The sequence below is a fragment of the Dromiciops gliroides genome, chromosome 3 (genome assembly GCF_019393635.1).
Source record: "Dromiciops gliroides isolate mDroGli1 chromosome 3, mDroGli1.pri, whole genome shotgun sequence".
NCBI classification, from domain to species: Eukaryota; Metazoa; Chordata; class Mammalia; order Microbiotheria; family Microbiotheriidae; genus Dromiciops; species Dromiciops gliroides.
This window is the reverse complement of record NC_057863.1, coordinates 454,216,859-454,237,647: the sequence shown is the minus strand read 5'-3', so window position 1 is coordinate 454,237,647 and position 20,789 is coordinate 454,216,859. Positions and strand designations below refer to the sequence as shown.

Genomic DNA, 20,789 nt, shown 5'->3' with positions numbered 1-20,789 from the left:
ATTCATTTAAAAGTATAATTAAATTCATCATGCCTCTAGCACATTTTACTAACACCTAAGAGTTTGAAAAATGTTTTTGAGAGTAAAAGCCATGCTCATATTCAAAAAGGTTGAGAAGCATGTGGCTTCAATAATATAGTTGGGTACATTTAGAATGGGTTGACTGACTGGACCCAAAAAGCAATCATTAAAAGCTTGATGTAATCTTGAAGAATGATATCTAAGAAAAGTGTCCCAGAAACCTATTCTAGGTATTATTTAATATGTTAAAAATAAATTAATTGGATAAACAGAGATGTTATATTTATCACATATGTAGAAGGCACAAAGTTGAGAGGGATGGATAGCATACTAGATGCCAGGGCTGGTACTTAAAAAGACATCGGTAGGGGCAGCTAGGTGGCGCAGTGGATAGAGCCCTGGCCCTGGAGTCAGGAGGACCGGAGTTCAAATATGGCTTCAGACACTTGACACTTACTAGCTCTGTGACCCTGGGCAAGCCACTAACCCCAATTACCTCACAAAAAAGATGAAAAAAGACATCAGTGGCTAGAATAATGAGTCAAATTTGGTAAGATAAAATTAAACTTCCTATAGTTTGATTCAAAAAATCATCTGTACCAGAGGAAAAGGAAGGGAACAAGCAATTTTATGTGCCTCCTATGTGCCAGTTGCTATGCTAAGAGTTTTAAAGATATTATCTCATTTGATCCTTACAACCATCTTGTGAGCTAGTTATTGTCATTTTCACTTTCCAGTTGAGGAAATTGAGGCAGATAGAGGTTAAGTGACTTGTCCAAGGTCACAGAGGAAAAGCTAGGAAATGTCTGAAGCCAGATTTGATCTTAGGTCTTTTTGACTCCATGTCTGCCAACAGTATAGGATGAGGGAGACAGCCAAATAAGAGTTCATGTGGAAAAAAATCAGGCAGTAGACTACAGAATCAATGAATTGATAGTATGACTTGGTAACTGAATTCTAGACTACATTAAATGAAGCTTATTTTGCAGAATAAGAAAAACGACAGTCTTACTCTACTCTGCCTTGATCAGACCACATATGAAATGTTGTCTTCAGTTTGGGTGCTATATTTAAGAAGAGGATTGTGGGTGTTGAGTTTAGAATAAGGATGACTTTGGAATTAATTTTTCATCCAATGTGGCTATTGTTCCAAACTCTACCCTTGATACCTACTAGCTGTGTGACCTCTCTGAGGGCTTCAGACAACTCTCCAGGATTTATCTACTAAGTCACTGACATTGATTAGAACTGGTTATCTATACCTTGATCATTAATGTATTTCAGTACTTGTATTATTGATTTAAAATGGTCATAGTATCAGAAAATGTTACAACTGGAAGGGACCTTGGAGATCATGAAACTGTCTAGAATAACATTCTTATTTACAGATAAAGAAACCAAGGCTTAGAATGGTGACCTGGCCTAAAGTTACATGGCCAGTAACTAGGAGAGGGAGAGCTTATATCCAGTTCTTCTGATTAAAACTGAAATATTTTTCAACTTCATCATATTTCTTTACTGTGCATCTGTGAATTATGCGTGCATATTTAAGGGGAACTGAATTTGTTAATGTTATAGGTAATAGTATGAAATTTTAAGCTCTAACAGTTGCTAAAAGAAGGAGGTTGTTTTAAATATATTTAAAAAAATTAATTATTTCCTTTGGGGAAAGTGGCAATGGGAGAATAACTTCCAGGTATCCTGGATGCTTTTCTCCATCACAAATAGAGAGGTTGGGAGAAGAGCAAATCTGTTGTTTTCTGCAATTCCCACTCCTATAGCTGGGAGGCAGGAGGAGGACAGGAAGACCGACTTCATCTACTCCTTCATTGCCTTGAATACAATAATTTATGTTGTTATACATGACAAAACATTTATTAAGCACACAGTATGTAGTAGGCACTAAGGAGATAGATACAACACAGGCCCTGATCCTAAGGAGATTACCATCTTGGGGGAGGTTTGTTGAGGGTACAGAAGGACAAAATTGCAGCTTCATAAGGAGCAGTTTAGATAAAGTGCTAAGATAAGAGCTATGGTGTTGGTATGACTTTTCATTTAAAATGTATTAAAGTTGTTACTTAGCAAAAATTAAATGAACTTTTAGGGTGACATTAGAAATTACCCCTCAGTCATACTCTCAACCAGCTGCGATTTAGTTTTTTAAAATGATCCCATTATCTCATACATCTGTCTTCCTCATGAGGGATGTATACATCCTTGCAAAGACACAATCAGCTTTATCCTACTCAGGTTATAAAGCCATTTCCTCCTTACTGGGGAATGGGGAGATGAGGGACATCACAAGACACCAAGTCCATTGAAATCCTAGCCGGTCAAGCCATGAAATGACCATGATAGTGTCACGCACGTGCCTTTTTATCTTAGTGACTTACAGGAAAAACCGGGAATACAACAGCCGCAAACAGCAATGATGAAAGACCATTCCCATACTTTGGCCTCCCACACATAAGTTGCTGTTAAGAACAGGATAGTATCACAAAACTTTTCCAGTTAAACACACACAGGAACAATGCCTGACATGAGAACTTGGAAGAGTCTATCTAATGTGAATTCAATGATGTGTTCAAATTACTCAGAATTAAAATAGTAATCATAAATGTGGACCAGTCTATCAAATCATGACCAAGAAGTTTTATCTACAAGCTGTGAAATAATTTGGCAAAGAACTGACTCTCTCACCCTCTCATCCTGAGGCACTTACCCAGAATAGCCACGACAATGTCATCTTTGAGGATTTCAATGGAGCCTCTGGATAGGAAGTAAAGTGCAGTGAGAACATCCCCACAGTGAACTAGGGTGTCTCCTGGTGGTGCATGTGTTGTCTTAAACTTCATAGCCAAAGCTCGGAGGCAACCTTTACTGGCCCCCCGAAAAGCTTTGCAGTTCTGAAGTAAAGTCTGGTTGAGATGCAGGCAAATGTCAGCTTGTAGACACTCTGGAAACCCCTTTAGGACCTGAGGGGGGAAAATGTAAAAAGTTTCATACTACCAGTATATAGACTGTTTTGATCTGCACAAAATATAATCCTTGCCCAACTGGACATACAGTTGTAACATTAGTGTCAATTGGGAGCTTGTTAGGGAACTTTTTACTTTGTTGTGGGTAAGGAACGTTTAGCTTTCTGAATGTGTAATAATTTTCATTCAAATATCAGTTCCCTGAATGAATTTCAGGCATTCAGACTGAACACAAATGGCTCATTAAGCTGTGGTACCTACAGAGCTTTACTGTCCTTCATTTCTTGTGATGTCATATAGCATCACACACTACACAAATATAATATAGAATGTAACAATTAATCAGCTGTACCTAATGAAAGACAATACAACCCAAAAGGCAATCACCTTTCAGAAGGCATCTTGAGTTTCAATTTGGACGGCTTTTGCTGATCCATATATTAATTATAATTAACAGAAGTTTTGTTCTGGAAATAGCCTTGGTATTTGTAAATGTCATATACTGCAGAGAGTTCAGAATAGTACCCAGAATACTTATGAGTTGGTTTGCACATTGTTAATATTAAGTATTTTGAACTGGCATTAAAAACAGAGAAAGGGAAGGAGAAAAGGAAGCATGCTTTGAAACTCTGTGGGTTAGTTTTAAAAAATGGATACTATGCCATCATTAATAATGTACATATAATGTAGGTTGGATGCTACAGCTTTGCCATTCACTTTGTAATTATCAATAACTAGAGGGACAGATCAAACATTACATTTGGACAAATATGATTTGATTCATATTGAGTCAAATTTCATATAATTTGCAAAAATAGAAGTTGTCAAATTCCTACAAAACAGAACTAACTTCTAGCCAACTCCTGATTATCCATTCATTGTGTCATCTAACTTGCAGCTTATTGGTTGAAAAATTCAATTTGTGTCAATTTCCCTGTCAGTGAGTATGAGGTGCCTGCCTCCTGCTATCAGCATTTCTCTCTCTGTGTGTATACTATCAGCTTTTATCTCTGTGTTACATATCAGCATTTTTCTCTGTTACATATATAAATACATATATGTAATTGGTCATTACAAACTAATATTAAAGCTAGCTTATTTAGAACCAGGTTACAAAGTAAAAAATGTTGGAAAAAATGTAAGATGGATAATCTAAGGCAGGAGGAGAAGACTGGTTTTTGGGGTTTGTGGGCAAATTACTTGGTTGTTGGTTTTTCATTTTTGTTTTTTTTGGTTTTGTTGATATGCTCCCTGTATCCTTGCAGATAATCATGAGTTGACTGTATAATCAATTCATATGAGATGTATGTTGTCAATCTATCAATAATAGTATTTAGATAACTTTGTATGAGGCACTATTTTAATTAAATTTTAAAGAACACTTTGCCCATTTTTACGTCAATTTTATATGGAGGGGTGGGCATCTCATGGAGGGGTGAGGCTGAGCTGAGACCTCAAATTGGCCACTTAGGGAGCAAAAATACTAGATCAACTCTTCTTTGATCTGGTTAATTTTCATTTTCATAGAGACCTGTTCACAGACTTTCAAAATAGGGACCCTTTGCAAAAGTAGCTCAGATAAGTTTGAATATAAAATTTCTGATTGATATTCTCAATGTACTCTATTTTCATTATAATTTATTTTCCTAGAAAGAAGTTTAAGTTCATTGTTTACTCAGGGCTCTGTGCTTTAGTTTCTCTATCAGTAAAATAAGTCATAACTTAATCAATGCCTGCTATGTTTATGACTTTATATCACATGTGATGGGCCCATTCTTGGAAGCAGTGGTAACCATAAAAGTACAAAATGATATGTTAGGTGGTATGGCTTTAGGTATGGGTCATTTGACTGCCTAGGTTCAAGAGGGGAAGGTAAAGAATTACTAGCAATTTGATAGGATAACTACCCCATCATAAAATAGGGATAAACAGAAGATATTCTGCAGAGGGGAAAATCATACTTCCATATTATAGCCAGTGACAATCCTACTCAAGCTTGTGAAGTAGGTGAAATATGTCTTTGGAACCTTTTCTGGATCCCTTTCCCTACCTTAGTAGTATTCCTCCAGTACTCATTCAAGTTGACTTGTTCTCTGGGCTGTGTCTGAGAAACTCATTCACACAAAAGTATGAATGCTGAATAGGGCTTAAACTTTTGTCTTTCTAAGTATTGGCATGTCAAAATGGAAGAGGAGGAGATAGCATTAAACTAAGCATTCAAAGTAGAAATGGTACAATTTTAGGCACCCATGTGTAGATGGAAAAGAATGATTAAATACATATTCTCATGTCATTCTCGTAGCAATTTGAGTTAGGCAGGACAGATCTTATTATTCCTATTTTACAAACAAGGAAACTGAGTTTTAGGAACTTGCCCAAAGTAAGGAAATAGTGGAGCTGGGCTTAGAACACCTACTCTAGTTCTTTTCTCACTACAACATATTGTGGAAGAAGCAGGGGTGGGGAGAGAGGGATGGAATGTTGTGAAGGGAGCAGGTATAAGGAGATGATTCCTAATTCTTTAAAACTAGCTCCTCATTCTACAGGAAGGTTTATTATAGAGGAAAGTAGTCAAACAAAATACCTTTAAAAGCATATCTTGATTTGTGCATTACATGTGGTCCTAAAAAGCTATAGTTTGTATAAATCATTTTATTAGCTTAAATAATATTTCATGAATACTAGAGAAAGTATTAATGGTATTTTATGGTATGCTTTTTGGTAATGTAAATGATAACCCCTACATTTGTTTTGTAAGTTTGTAATTTTCATGTTTTTTCTTTGCCCTGAATCTAGGGCACACTGGAAAAAAGTTTAAAAATTACTACCAATAATAATTTTTATGACTAAAATCCCAGATTGGCAAGAAGGAAGTGGTTTACTCAAGTTAAATTACTAGAGAGGAATTCATTCTTTTTTTCCCCTTCCTTCTTTCCTTCCTTCCTTCCTTCCTTCTTTCCTTCTTTTTGTAATTCTCTGTAAATATGTTCTAGACTTGAAAGACACTTAGTGTTATACTCATAATGCCTTTAAACAACTTTAAAAACTTACAACTAACTTGTTCTCAAATGCTATTTAGGGAGATCAAGACATCCTGGCACCACAATCTTTTTGAATTCTATGACCATACCTTTGCAAACTAATAGGGAAAACAATCTTGCTCTTCATAGCTGTACTTGTTATCTCTTATACCAAATTTTCTAGAATGTTTAGGGCCAATTCCACTTTGTTACATAACTTTAAAGTACATTTTTGTTTCTCATCAAATGAGAGGCTAGGTATTTTATTTATTACCTAATGGAGACAGAAGGATTCCCAGGATGTTGACACAAAGGCCATGTTTACACATGGGAAGTATGTTGTGGCATTTGTTTCAAACAATCTTTTCCTAGCCTTTATCCTTATTAACATATCTCAAAGGAAACCTTTGACATAAAAAATACAAGTCATATATGCTGAACTAGTTTGATTGGACACAATAGCCTACATGTCTCAATCAAGTTTTCAGTTGAAAAGTTGAAAAATTCTCAACCAGGGCTTCTTAATCCTTTTTGGATTTTGTTATGGACACCTTTGGAAGTCTGATGAAGCCTATATAGCTCTTCTCAGAATAATGGTTTAAATAATTTAAGGAAATGCTAAATTACAGATGGACCTTTTGAAATCTATTCATGGAAGGGTCTATGGACCCTAGATTAAGAACTCCTCTCCTAGGCTATTAAAACATAGAACTTTTCTGGGAAAGAAGTGGAACAAAAAATGAGAGAAAAGTTGGAAATAAGGAGAAGAGGAGGGGAGTAAGAAGATAGGAGGTACATTTAATTTAACACTAGACCCTAACCTACAAAAAATTAAATAAAGAGAACCCTGGTATATTTAATTCATTTCAGGGACATTTTCTCAGGTGTTTAACTCCTTTCTTGCTGCCACCCTCCCTATTTTCAGGTACAGTTTGTTTGCTGAAATCCCCTGATTAGCTACAGTTATATAGTAAATTTTTTGCAGGGATAAGCAGTAGAAATTGGGCATTCTTATCAAAGGCAGATATTTTTGGGTAGAAAACCATATACCAAGTAAACTTAATACCGTCATTGCATCTCAAATATAAATTGGAGATGTCAAACACGAGGCCCCTGGGCTGCATGTGGCCAACAACTCTCCCATGCAGGGCTGAACCAGATTACAACATAATTGGGGAATATTTAGCAAAATAAATAAAAATATAGTAAAACATAAGTAACATTTAAAGCAGTCAATATGTGGGCCTACAGGGATGCTTTTGTATAGATTAGTGGCTTCAGTTTCTGTTTGAGTCTGCCACCACTGTTCTAAATGATTCTCCCCCACCTTTTTTTTTTTTAAACATCAGTCCATCCTGTTTAAATGCCTTCCTAAACAAAGGAAAAGGAAAGTCATAACCACATCTGCTTGTCTGCTACACAGGAAAACAGCCTCACTCTTGAGTTTTCTTCTATTATCTTCCCTAATTAAAGTAATAAAATATATGAGAAAAGATATTCTATTTTCCAAATGGGGAAATTTACACAAAAGACTTCTAATAGCTACTTTGGAGATGGATAACAAATACATAATCACCCTTAAAATTTTGTTTCTTTTTTCTGGACTTGTGTGATTTCACTTATGTAAGAAAACCCCACTGTAGAAATTCCCTCTACTTATACAGATGAGCTACTGCTTGGTAACAGTTTAGGAAAGCTTCCTAGGGTCATGGAGAGGTAAAATGGCTTGCCTAGAGTCATAAATTGAGGACTCCCTTACTCTATTGTTGTCCCTCCTTACTATGTTATGCTGCCTTTCAATCTTAGAATAACAACAATGAAAACATTTTCAGAGGTATTAACATTTACAAAGTACATCCTCTCATTTTATAAGATATCCATACACTCCCAACACAGTGAAACTTCCATAAACTCTACTTACAAAGTAAAGTTCTTTTGGTTCATTTATTTTGTGTTCCACTAGTTGGTTAGGGGCGGGTGGCTAAACAATGTTAATAGTGCAGTGAATTTTTGGTATATATTTATAAACCTGGCTAAAACTCTTGTGTGTCTTTATATGTTAAATATACAGACAGACATATAGTAGATTTTGTAGTAATATTTATACTGAGTGGTAAAGCTATTTTAGCACTTGATATAATTAGAAACTCTTTCAAAGAGGCTACATTAAATGGTAGTCTAGAATAAGTGAATGTAGCTTAACCTTTTCTTTTCTTTTTCTTTCTTTCTTTTTTTTTTTTGCAGGGCAATGAGGGTTAAGTGACTCGCCCAGGGTCACACAGCTTGTGTCAAAGTGTCTGAGGCCAGATTTGAACTCAGGTCCTTCTGAATCAAGGGCCGATGCTTTATCCACTTCACCACCTAGCTGCCCCTTAACCTTTTCTAATGTAATTTCATATACTCAGATAAATCTACACACACACACACACACACACACACACACACACACACACACACACACACACACACACACACACCCCTTCTCTGAGCCACAGGTTCCTCCTTTGTTAAATAAAGAAGTTGAGCTTCTAAGGTCTTTCTAATAATGAATAAAGAAGGTTACAAGCCATGTAGGGCCAGCAATTCTGTGAGACCCTCATCCATGCACTCCTATAAGTTTGCCATAGAGGATCCAAGGGATGAGGAGAAATGCAATGTTCTTACTTTCTGCTGATATTTCAGTGGGGCATACAGATACCATTTCATATAAAATAATTTGAAATTTTGTATATCTGAAATTCATTCTCCTCCCCTTGACTTGAAGCATATCAAGCTGTTTTAGCTTGTCAAAGTCAAACTCTGAGCTATAATAAAAAAATGAATACTTTTAATTTAATTTGAAATATTTTCTATGCTCATAAATAAGAAATCCACCACAGTTCATAGTATATTTGGAAATTACGAAGGATATAATATTAAAACAAACTCAAGAAGGAAGTCAAATACTATTTCTTAAGGTGAATTTGTTGTTCAGTCATTTTTCAGTCATGTCTGACTCTTTGAGACCTCATTTGGAGTTTTCTTGGCAAAGATACTGGAGTGGTTTGCCATTTCCTTCTCCAGCTCATTTTACAGATGAGGAAACAGAGGCAAACAGGGTCAAGTGACTTGCCCAGGGTCACACAGCTAGTAAGTATCTTTAGCCATATTTGAACTCAGGAAGCAGAGTCTTTACCTTCTGTCCTGGCTTCCCCTCTTATGGTGAGTTCTCTCATAAATTTTTAAAGAAGCCATATTAAGCAAATTAAAATATGAAAAGGATATTATCTATTAGTTTTAAAAAAATAAGCATTAATTAAATATGATGAAGTATCAGTCATTAGCTTTATTTAATCGACTATCTTTAGATTCACGTGGACTACTCTTTATTAAAATGTACATACTTATTATGCATTGAATTATGCTAGAATTTAGAAAGTAAAAATTAATATTAATTACTATTTAAACAGTCATAACTAGAATTGTTCAAAATAATCTTTTTCTATCAATAATTTTAAAAAGATCTATGCTTATTTTTATTTTCTGTAATGTATCTGAAACATTTCAGTTATAATATATTTATTATCCATTAAAATTCCAATGATGATGATTTAGATGACATTAAATAACTGTGTATATTCTTAGAATATTATTATGTAACCTTAACATACTGCTTTAAAAAAATTCCATATTGTAGATTTTTAACTGGCCCATTTTAAGGTCCAATGGAATTGAATTTTTTTTTTTTTTAGTGAGGCAGTTGGGGTTAAGTGACATTGCCCAGGGTCACACAGCTAGTAAGTGTTAAGTGTCTGAGGCCGGATTTGAACTCAGGTACTCCCTGACTCCAGGGCCGGTGCTCTATCCACTGCACCACTTAGCTGCCCCCAATGGAACTGAATTTTTAAAGGCAATCTTTTTGAGTTGATATAGTAGTGGAATAGGTACATTAACTAATTTTTTTTTTAGCTTGTTAGTATTATGGTAACTTTTATATCCCTGTTCTTGCTACCTTTTATTTATTTTTTATTTTATTTTTTAGTGAGGCAATTGGGGTTAAGTGACTTACCCAGGGTCATACAGCTAGTAAGTGTTAAGTGTCTGAGGCCGGATTTGAACTCAGGTACTCCTGACTCCAGGGCCAGTGCTCTATCTACTGTGCTACCTAACTGCCCTCATGCTACCTTTTATACCTAACACCTCATAAATGTATCAATGATTATTTTAATTTGATTTTCAATTACAATCATTTGATTACATTCAATTATAATTATTTGATTATATTGATACATAAATGATTTATATAAATCGATACATAAATGATATACAATTATTATTTTAATTTTATTATTTAATGACATATTCAAAATTTTATCTCTTATTTACCAGTACCAGATGATCATGTTTTAGAACATGGCAGTGGCTAATTGCGATTTTTTTGGGTATCACTTCCTATTTATTAAATATACTACAGGATAGACTATATAGGGTATCCCCCAAATTTTAAGCTATTAAAGATGAACTTGGAATAGAGTGTCCTATAACTTAGTGCAGTTTTATTTTAAGCTCTTAAAGCATACACGAGAAAATTAAAGCTTAGATTATGTAGAGTGTCTTCAAAATCTTAGTGAAGTTTAAAGCTTTAGTAGTTTTAAACCATAGTGAAACTTTTGGGATACTTCCTTTGTTCAAAATTTTGTTTACTGGATCCTTATTATAGTTTGATCTTAGGGTTCTGTAGTACAGGACCTTCTATAGGTAAAATTTCTTTACAATGAAGTTTAAAAAATAATTTTGGGGGGTGGCTAGGTGGCGCAGTAGATAGAGCACTGGCCCTGGGGTGAGGAATACCTGAGTTCAAATCTGGCCTCAGACACTTAACACTTACTAGCTGTGTGACCTTGGGCAAGTCACTTAACCCCAATTGCCTCACTAAAATAATAATAATAATAATAATTATTATTATTATTTTGGGACCTAACTACCTTAAAAGGCATCTAAGATGGACAAGAGTTTGAATAATTTTGATTTTAGAGCAAATATTATTATAATGAGGCTTTTTAGTTTGATTGCCTCTATACTTATCACATTAGCTATGATTAAATGATTGCCTTCGCTACCAGTATTTTCTGTTTACTAAAGATAATAACTTTACATGGTTATTTATGAGGAAAGTGTTTTATAAACTGGAAAGCACTATATAAATGTGAGTTACTATAAACATCCCTATCATCTTTATGGTCAGCATGGCAAAGAAAAGAGGATGGTAAAAGTCAGAAGGTCTGGGTTTGAACCCTGGTTCTGGTAGCTGAGTGGTATTGGCCAAGTCCCTTTATTTCCCTGAGCCTCAATTTATAAAATTTTACTATATTTGGTAAAATTTATTTAACTTATTAAAATTTTTATTTAATTTATGCATTTGTAAAAATTGGGGTTTAGGCCAGATTATCTCTAAGGTACCTATGAATTCTAGCTTTCTGCAATCCTGAAGGAAAACTCTGGAATTGAGAAAATCTTCTTGTAGAAAATGGAGCTTTAGCTGGGATTTCAGGAAATCCAGGGAAGCGAGAGATGCCAGAGGGACAGAATTCCAGGCATGAGGGACAACTAGTGAAAATGCATAGAATCAGGAGAAGGAATGTCTCATACAAGGAATAGTATGAAGGCTAAGAACACTAGTGCCGCTGGATAGTAGAGTATGACAAGGACTGATAAGTAGCTGGTGATCAAAAACAGGGAAGTGACAACAAAAATAACATAAATACTGGTATGGTGACATCTCTACTTGCCCTGCCTTGACATACACAGAAAAGAAGGGGTGACAGGAGAGGAAAAAACTTTAAGAAGGAAGTGAAACAGTAGGCATATATTAAAATGCAATATTTGTGACACATGGACAAGATGCCACAAGTAGAAGATAAATAACTTTGTTAATATATCTACTTGGGAGTTACCTTCTATGATATGGACTGCCACCTATCTGTGTTTATTCATCCCATGTATCATGTCTTGATTTATGACTTTTATTTCTAGATTTTGTCTACCTGAGCCACACTTTAGGAGGATTTTTAATAATGGACCATCTATGTTCAATCCATACTATGTTTTGTTTCCATATTTCTGACCACTGGATTTAATGAAGAGGCTCAGAATTGACTGTATCATATATACCTTATATCCATGGACTGTCTGGAAGGTTTTCTACATCACATAAACTGACTTCTAACCCATGAAAACTTGCATTGCATATAAAAGATAAAAGAAGTCATTTGTGGAAAAGAAAGAATACTCAAGTCAATTATTTTCAACAAGTAACTAAGAAAAAAATAATCTGAGTAGGGTAAATAGTCTAGAAAATAGCAGATTAATTCCATGAAAAACTTTCTGATGACTGTGTTAACTGGCATTAGAAAATTTTTTTGGGGGAGTGGGGCAATGAGGGTTAAGTGACTTGCCCGGGGTCACCCAGGTAGTAAGTGTCAAGTGTTTGACGTTAGATTTGAACTCAGGTCCTCCTGAATCCAGGGCCAGTGTTTTATCCATCATGCCACCTAGCCGCCTCCCCCCCCCCATTAGAAGATTTTATAGGAAAATACTGTGGGTCACTAAGCACACTTAATCCTTGATGAATTAGGCTTAATCGAAATATAAATGAACATTCTCCATGAAATGTTGATCCTGCTTATAATCATATTTTTCAAACAGTAAATTCACTGACTAGATCTAACTAAATCTATGCTTTAGAGTATGAATCACTGTATTCGTGATTGATTTCAAGATTAGTTTTCATATGGAATATGGGTGCACTAGAGTATAATAATAGCATTCAGTTCTTGATAAACTCATCCCTTCTATGATACCAACTCAGGATTCTCACTAAATTTAAGCATCTTCTCTTAAATTAGGTCAATCAGATTATTTACATAACATAATCCCTATATCTGAGTAACCAAAGAAAGGAAAATACACATAGTTATTATGCTTCCTTGTACCTTGGTAAACAGACATTTAACATGTAATGATTATTTCCTATGTCTTCAAGATATATGAGCAGCAGTTATATTCTTTTTTTTTTTTTTTTAGTGAGGCAATTGGGGTTAAGTGACTTGCCCAGGGTCACACAGCTAGTAAGTGTTAAGTGTCTGAGGCCGGATTTGAACTCAGGTACTCCTGAATCCAGGGCCGGTGCTTTATCCACTGCGCCACCTAGCTGCCCCTGCAGTTATATTCTTAATATTCAATTATGCAGCTAAATTCAGGGCATAACTAACAGTGCTTTGTCGTTTCTTTCTCTATTCTATCTTATTTATGTTATAACTTTCGAGGAATCTTGAATGATTTTAATATTTGAATTAGAAACACCCTTTTGAAAAGTGTTTTTCTCAAAATCAAATGCTTTTTCATAATCAATAACTGTGGGATCTTATATTCTTCACATCTTTCATTAAATTGTGAAATGGTAAAGATGTGGTCAATTTTTGAGTATTACAAATGAAGTTCTGCTTTTTCCCTATTAACTAATATGTGCATCCAGGGTGACCTCATTACATGGATAAATGACTGTCAGAAAGATTTTGTATAAATAAGAGTATTGTAAGATAGACTGGTAGATACTGACTGTTCTTTTCTTACTCACTCTTTTAAAATTAATAAGGTCCGAGATTTCTTGCCATATCTTTAGTATTTTTTCTTTTTTCAGATATCTTGCATATCAGTCTCTTGATGCACCCACAATTATATGACCTCTAACTTAGATCTCCTTCTATTCCTTTTTTTTAAACCTATCTTTGTTTGTTTTTTAAGTTACATTTATACTTCCCCTTATAAGGGATATCCGGAAATGTGATATTTATTCCAAACATGATGATTTTTTTTTTTACTGCTCTCAAGGGAGAAAAGTCTTTTATAATAGGTTTCTTTTTTTAAAATCACTTTTATTTTTGCTCTTACTTGTTGGCCTTTACTTTTTTTCCTTAAATGACCTTCAAATGACTTTGCTTAGCTGAATGTTTTTAATATGATTTTCACTCCAATGCTTCTCTCTGTTTTATAAGCAGTTTTTTTATTATAATATTTTATATTATAATCTGTTGTTGCATTGATAGCCATTTTTCTCTAGTTGATAAGTCAGGTATTTTCTGACACTTTCCTAACTCCTTTGGTCTCCTTGTGGCAAATAGTATCACTGGTTAACTTTCTGTGTAAAGTTATGACAGCCAGTATTGATGTTATTTTAGTAGTCCCTTCCCTATTTTTGATTGTCAGTTACTTATCAGTACTTTTCAGTGACACAAGCCTTCTTAGCAGTCTTTGTGCTGTTCCTTGCACAAACACTCTACTTCTGTTCTTTATGCCTGGAATTCTTACCCTCTGGCATCTCTGTCTCCTCACTTTCCTGGATTCCTTGCAGTCTCAGCTAAATCTCCACCTTCTGTAAGAAGGCTTTTTTCAATTCTCTTTAAAGCTAGAGCTTTCCCTCAGTAACCTTCTTTACATAGTCTTTTTTTTTTTTGGTCTTTACATTATTGCTAGTGTATAAATTATTCTCCTGGTTCTGTAACTTCCTCTTTTTTTTTTTCTGGTTTCCTTTATAGCAAAAATGGAAGATTAATGATTCAGGTCCTCTAGCAATTTTTCTCCTTATTAGTCATTAGGGTCAGTTAACCACTAATCCCCTCAACTGCTTGCACTTATCAGAGGAGAAAAGGTATAGGTAATTGAAATGCATTATGGGAAGAATGTTTGCCACTGTATAATTTTCAATTATCCTTCTGTAAATAGGTTGTAGAAATTAATCCAGGATTATATATAGAGAGGGAAAAAGAAAGGTGGAATAAACAACAGGATATTTGTACCTCCACAGTGGGATAATATAGCAGTAATAATAACTTAAAATGTGACTGACTACCCCTTATTTCAGTAGAGCTTTTCAAAATATTTTCATCTATATGATCTTTGAAAAACATTGTGTTAAGCGACTAGGGTAAAACTGATGACTTTTTTGGGGGAGGACAAGAGAATAGGGGTGGGTAGGGGTAGATTGGGGGAAGAGTCCAAGATTACAAAATAAGTCAGGGGCAAAGTTAAGAAAAAATGTAGGTCTCTTGATTCTTTCTATTGCATTAATCAAAATGCTTCTCAGAATGACTTTTTGAAATCTTATAACATCATAGTGGAGATAAACACTCCCCAAATATTTTGTGATTTTTCATGTAGAAACACAAAGGTCAGGGAGTAGGAAGGAAGTCTAGCATTGGTGCCAATTTGTATTCATCATATTGGGAATACTGAGGAATATACATGCTGAGAGTCAACAGATGACTGTTGAATCAACAAGTTATTTAATCCTCAAGAAAAAATACAATTAGAAGTTTTATTTCATTTCTTTAAGTATAGTACATGATATAAATACATTGCCCTATTTGATCCAGAATTTGGTTTATCTTAACATGGTAATCATCATCATTATCAGCTACATACTTTTTTGAGTTATCTTATATTTAACTATCTGTTGATATGTTGTATTTACCAATAGAAGGTAAGCTTTTTGGGGCAGCTAGGTGGCACAGTGGATAGAGCACTGGCCCTGGATTCAGGAGGACCTGAGTTCAAATCCAGCCTCAGACACTTGACACTTTCTAGCTGTGTGACCCTGGGCAAGTCACTTAACTAACCCCCATTGCCTCACCAAAAAAAAAAAAAAAAGGTAAGCTTTTTGAGGCTCAGAACTAGTTTGTTTTTGTTGTTGTTGTTTGGTCTTTGTCTTTGTCTTTGTGTCTCCCGTGGATCAGCCCAATATCATGTCCAAGTAGATGTTTAACAAATGTTTGTTGACTTGAATGCATATTTTTATAAGCAAGACACTGAAATAAGTGCAATGATACAATTACACAGAAATAAATTGTTCTACCTAAGGATATATTTGTGTCATTTCTACTGACAACATGCCCATACTTCCTTGCCTAACCATCCCACACCACACTTATCCTAGTCCTTCCATAATTTTCCCACAAGTGGCCATTCATCTTATTTGAGATCTTACTAGAATGCTTCTCAGAGGTAGTGAGATGGCCCAGCAGATGGCATTCTGAGTCTCAAGTAAGGAAGACATAAGTTCAAATACAGCCTTAGATATTAGCTATGTGATCTTCTGCAAGTCACTTATCCTCTACCTCAGTTTCTTTTAGTGTAAAATGGGGATAATAATAGTACTTACCTCCCAGGGTTGTTGTGAGGGTCAAATGAATTAATATTTTCAAAATATTTAGCATAGTACTTAGCATACAGTGAGTTATAATAAATGCATGTTTCCTTCCTTCCTTCTTGACATTTCAAGGGTACCAATGGAACATGCAGTCCGAAACTGCATAATATGTCCCTTGTTATACATAAAATAAATGGAATTCTACGGTGAGAGAGAATGGATAAGAAGTTCACGGACAATTTCATGCATTTAATTTAGATTATTTCTCTGTGCTGGTCTATATTATCAAGGGGAGTCTTGAATCTATGACAATGTTTTTAAAAAGGTTGGCAGAGCCAGGGGCATGAACTGAATTCTATAGTGGTAAGTTATTTATTTCTATATGCTTCTTTGTGCTTCTATAAATTCTTTGTGAGTAGGGATTATTTCTTTTTTTTGCATTTGTATCTCTAGAAGTTAGCACAATGCCAGGCACAGAGTAGGTGCTCATTAAATGTTTGTTCACTGATTGCTTATAAAGTCTCACTGAAACTTTATATGGATATAATTAAAGAAGACTCATGTATGACCAATGATCTTTTCCTAAAAAGTAAATCAAGAGGAGCAGCTAGGTGGCGCAGTGGATAGAGCACCAGCCTTGGATTCAGGAGGACCTGAGTTCAAATCCGGCCTCAGACACTTAACAATTACTAGCTGTGTGACCCTGGGCAAGTCACTTAACCCCAATTGCCTCATCAAAAAAAACGTACATCAAGAATATTTTTTGAATTGGCCCTTTCCATAATCCTCATAGTGTCTTAGTGTTGAGAGGGATTTAAATTATCATTAAACTCCTACACAGTGTATGAATTTATTCCCTCTACAACATCCTGGACAATGTGTCTTTACTCAGAAGAGTGGTTTTATTTATGATTACTTGCCACCAGGTTTGTGTAACAATCTGCAACTATTTCTCATCAGTCGAAAGTTTGCTTCTATATGTACTTTAAGGAGGCCACTCTGCTGGTCATATATATTCATGTGCCATCTAGCAGCTATGTGTAAATATTTATGTCACCAAGTCTTTGCATATGTCCAGATCCGTGGAGCTGATTTTGCAATTCTAGCCCTGCAATGTTGGTGATGCATTCTTGTCATTACATATTAAGGAAGGGTCACAGGAGATGTGGATAAAAATGATAATGGTAGCACATGGTTTGGAATCCCAGGTTTCTGGGACTTTAGGGTACTTTTCTTGGGAAAAAATATGCTTACCCTGTTCCAATTTCCCAGTAGCTATTTCCTACCTTGGCTATGCTGTCCAAAATTCTTAGCTGGGTCAAGTTAAGAAGTAAACAACTCATTTATTAAGTGCCTACTATGAGCTGGGCACAGTGCTAATTGCTGGGAATTCAAAGAAAGTAAAAATCGTCCCCATTCTGAAGGAGCTCACAGTCTAATGGAAGAGACAGTATGCAATCAATTATGGGCAAATAGGATGTATACAGGATAAAATGGAAATAATCTCAGACAAAAGGCATTAAGGTTAAAGTAGAACAAGAGAGCCTTCTTGTAGAAGGTAAGACATTAACTGAGGCTTAAAGAAGCCCAGGATGCCAGGAGGTGGATGTGCAGAGGGAGAGAGTTCCAGACATGGTGGGGGGACAGTTAGTGAAAATGTCCAGAGTCAGGAGATAGATTGCCTTGTGTGAGAAATGGCAAGGAGGCCGGTGTCACTGGATTGAAGAGTATGTGGAGAGTATAAAGCATAAGAAGACTTGGGGTCAGCTAGAAGACACAGTGTATAAAGCACTGGCCCTGGATTCAGGAGGACCTGAGTTCAAATCCGGACTCAGTAACTTGACACTTACTAGCTGTGTGACCCTGGGAAAGTCACTTAACCCTCATTGCATAAGAAGACTAGAAAGTGAATTTTTGGTTTTTCCAATAGTGGCATTTTGGTAGCCATGGAAATAGCTGAATCCTGAGTTTGTTGTGAATTTCTACTGAGTTGAGAAGTTTATAGGTAAGGGAGAGGGGAACAAAATAAATTATCCAAGGACATCATACAGGTTGATTTCATATAATTAAGTAATTTGACATGGCTTGGAAAGTGGTAGAAAATAATGACAGCTGATTGATGAGTCTGGCCAAGGGCCATCAGAAATGCAGTGTTTTCTTTAGGGCAAGATGTCGGGCTATTTACAGGGTAGTAAGAATGCCTTGCCAATAGTGAGAGATTTGGCAAACAAAGCTGTAGCTAGAAACCAAATCAAAGGATGTTCTTTAAATGCATACAATGTGTAAAGAACTACTGATTACACATTGTTCCTTTTGGCCATATTCCTACACAAGTGCAGCACCCTCAGGAGTAACAGAAATAGTAGCAGCATCTTTAAAGGAGGACAAATACAGTTATTTGAATTTTGAGAGAAATTCATGATTTTATCAGTGTGGGTGCTCCCATGATTGCACTGACATGATTCATTTCAACAAGCATTTATTAAGCACCTATTGTGAGCAAATCATCCCTCTAAATTCTGGGCATACAGAAGAAAAATGAGACTCTAAAGTCATCGGGGTTTATATTCTACTGAAGTTGTTGGGGGTGGGAGATGGGATATAACATGTACATAGATAAATAAATTCAAGATAATTTTCTGAGGAGAGAGCATCAAGAAAATGCAGCCCTGTGTTTTTGAGAGGAGGCCATTAAAAGACCTTCAAGTAGGAAGTGGGCCATGAGATGACTTGAAGGAGGTTAGAGATTCACATAGCTAGAGGGGAAAAGACTGGCCACTTATGCAAAGACATAAAATGGGAGATGGACTGTCCACTTTGGGGAACAACTCATTGGTTAATTTGGCTATACCACAAAAGGAAGGAAAAGAATATGAACTACTTCTGACACACATTACAACCCTTTTATCCCTTCTCACTTACTGTGATGTTTTTTCATTTTTTCAAATGGTTTTTCCATAAAAAAGTTCCACTATAATATATATGCAAATTTGAATGTTAAAAATATTGAGAAGCACCATGAACTTGGAGATAGAAAGACCTGGTTTCAAATCCCACCTCTAACATCTTTCCAGCTGTGTGACCCTGGGCAAATACTGTCTCTCTCAGACTAAATTTCCTCATCTATAAAATGGAGACATCAAAACCTACAATAAATACATGATCTACAGCATTGTTGTGAGGTTCCAGTGAGATATGTACATAAAGTGCTTTGGACACAGTGGATAGAATTTTGGGCCTGGAGTCAGGAAGATTCATCTTCATGAGGTCAAATCTGGCCTCAGACATTTATTAGATGTGTGACCTTCGGCAAGTCACTTAACTTTGCCTCAGTTCTGTAATCTGTAAAGTGAGCTGGAGAAGGAAGTGGCAACCACTCCAATATCTTTGCTATGAAAAAACAACTGAACAACAACACACACACACACACACACACATCTGAACAATGGCTAATGATAGATTCTCTTCCATGTACATTCTACTCCAAGATATCTTTGTGCTTTGGAGATGATGTTGGCTTTTAGAAAGCGCCCCCCACCCCCAGCTCATTAACCCTAATAAAGTCTATGAAATTGTAAAGGTTTTGAGGAAGGGCCAAGCATAGGAACTATCTCTAGTGTCAGAGGGCCAAACTAACTAAGTTCTAGATGTTAATCAATAGAAAGTTGGTTATTAAATGATGAGTTATTTTGGCCACAGCAACCCATGAAACTAGTTCCTAAACATGTAGGGGTTGCGATCTTCTTCGGTGGATAAAGTACTCACACTGATCATTTGGAGCATTGAGGTAAAGTTGTTCAGTTGTTTTTCAGTCATGTCTGACTCTTTGTGACCCCTCATTTGGGGTTTTCTTGGCAAAGATATTGGAATAGTTTGCCATTTTCTTCTCCAGCTTATTTGACAGAAGAGGGAACTGAGGCAAACAGGGTTAAGTGACTCGTCACTCAGCTAGTAAGTGACTGAGGTCAGACTTGAATTCAGAAAGTTGAGTCTACCCACTGTGCTACTTATCTGCCCATTGAGGTAAGGAGGTGATACATATTACAATTTATCCATGCCTTCTCATCTCGTATGATTTTTTTCATTTCTGTTGTGTGCTCTCTTTTAAAATATTTTTAAAAAGTTTTTAATATCTTATTTTTGTATTACATACAGTTACAGATTACTCCCATTTCCTGAGATGTCTATTGTAACAAAGTAAAACAATTACTTAAACCTAATAATACAGTGACCTTGAAAATTTATGCAACATTCCACATTTGTAGCACATTTCTACCCACTGCTCTATTTTAAGAAATATTATCAGAAAACAATTCCTCTTCCTTCTCCTACTTACACCATTGGGAAAAAAGAAAAAAAAAAACCAAATTTCTTGTAACAAATATGTATAGTCAAGCAAAACAAATCCTTCATTGGTTGTATACAGACAATGAATATTTTTTTCCTATGGTATCCCACAAATCGTCCTAGGAGACCTACTCAATATGCTGGGGACTTCCTCTAGTCCCTTCTGCCTTTACATGGGACTCTTGCTACATTATCGGCATAGCTCCACTACCCCCCATACCATCTCTCTGAAGGTGT

The 20,789-nt window shown here is 35.7% G+C and overlaps 1 protein-coding gene across 3 annotated transcripts in view; it reads right to left on the bottom strand.

Annotated features, from left to right (window-relative positions):
* Positions 1–20,789, bottom strand: part of KCNH7 (potassium voltage-gated channel subfamily H member 7) — a 621,793-nt gene that overhangs the window by 73,678 nt on the left and 527,326 nt on the right. For 2 of the 3 annotated variants that reach the window (XM_043991004.1, XM_043991003.1), the window contains one exon: positions 2,747–2,999. In XM_043991004.1, coding sequence (XP_043846939.1) covers positions 2,747–2,999 — 253 coding nt within the window. The remainder of the gene's footprint in view (positions 1–2,746; positions 3,000–20,789) is intronic. The other variant, XM_043991002.1, reaches the window with a different exon arrangement.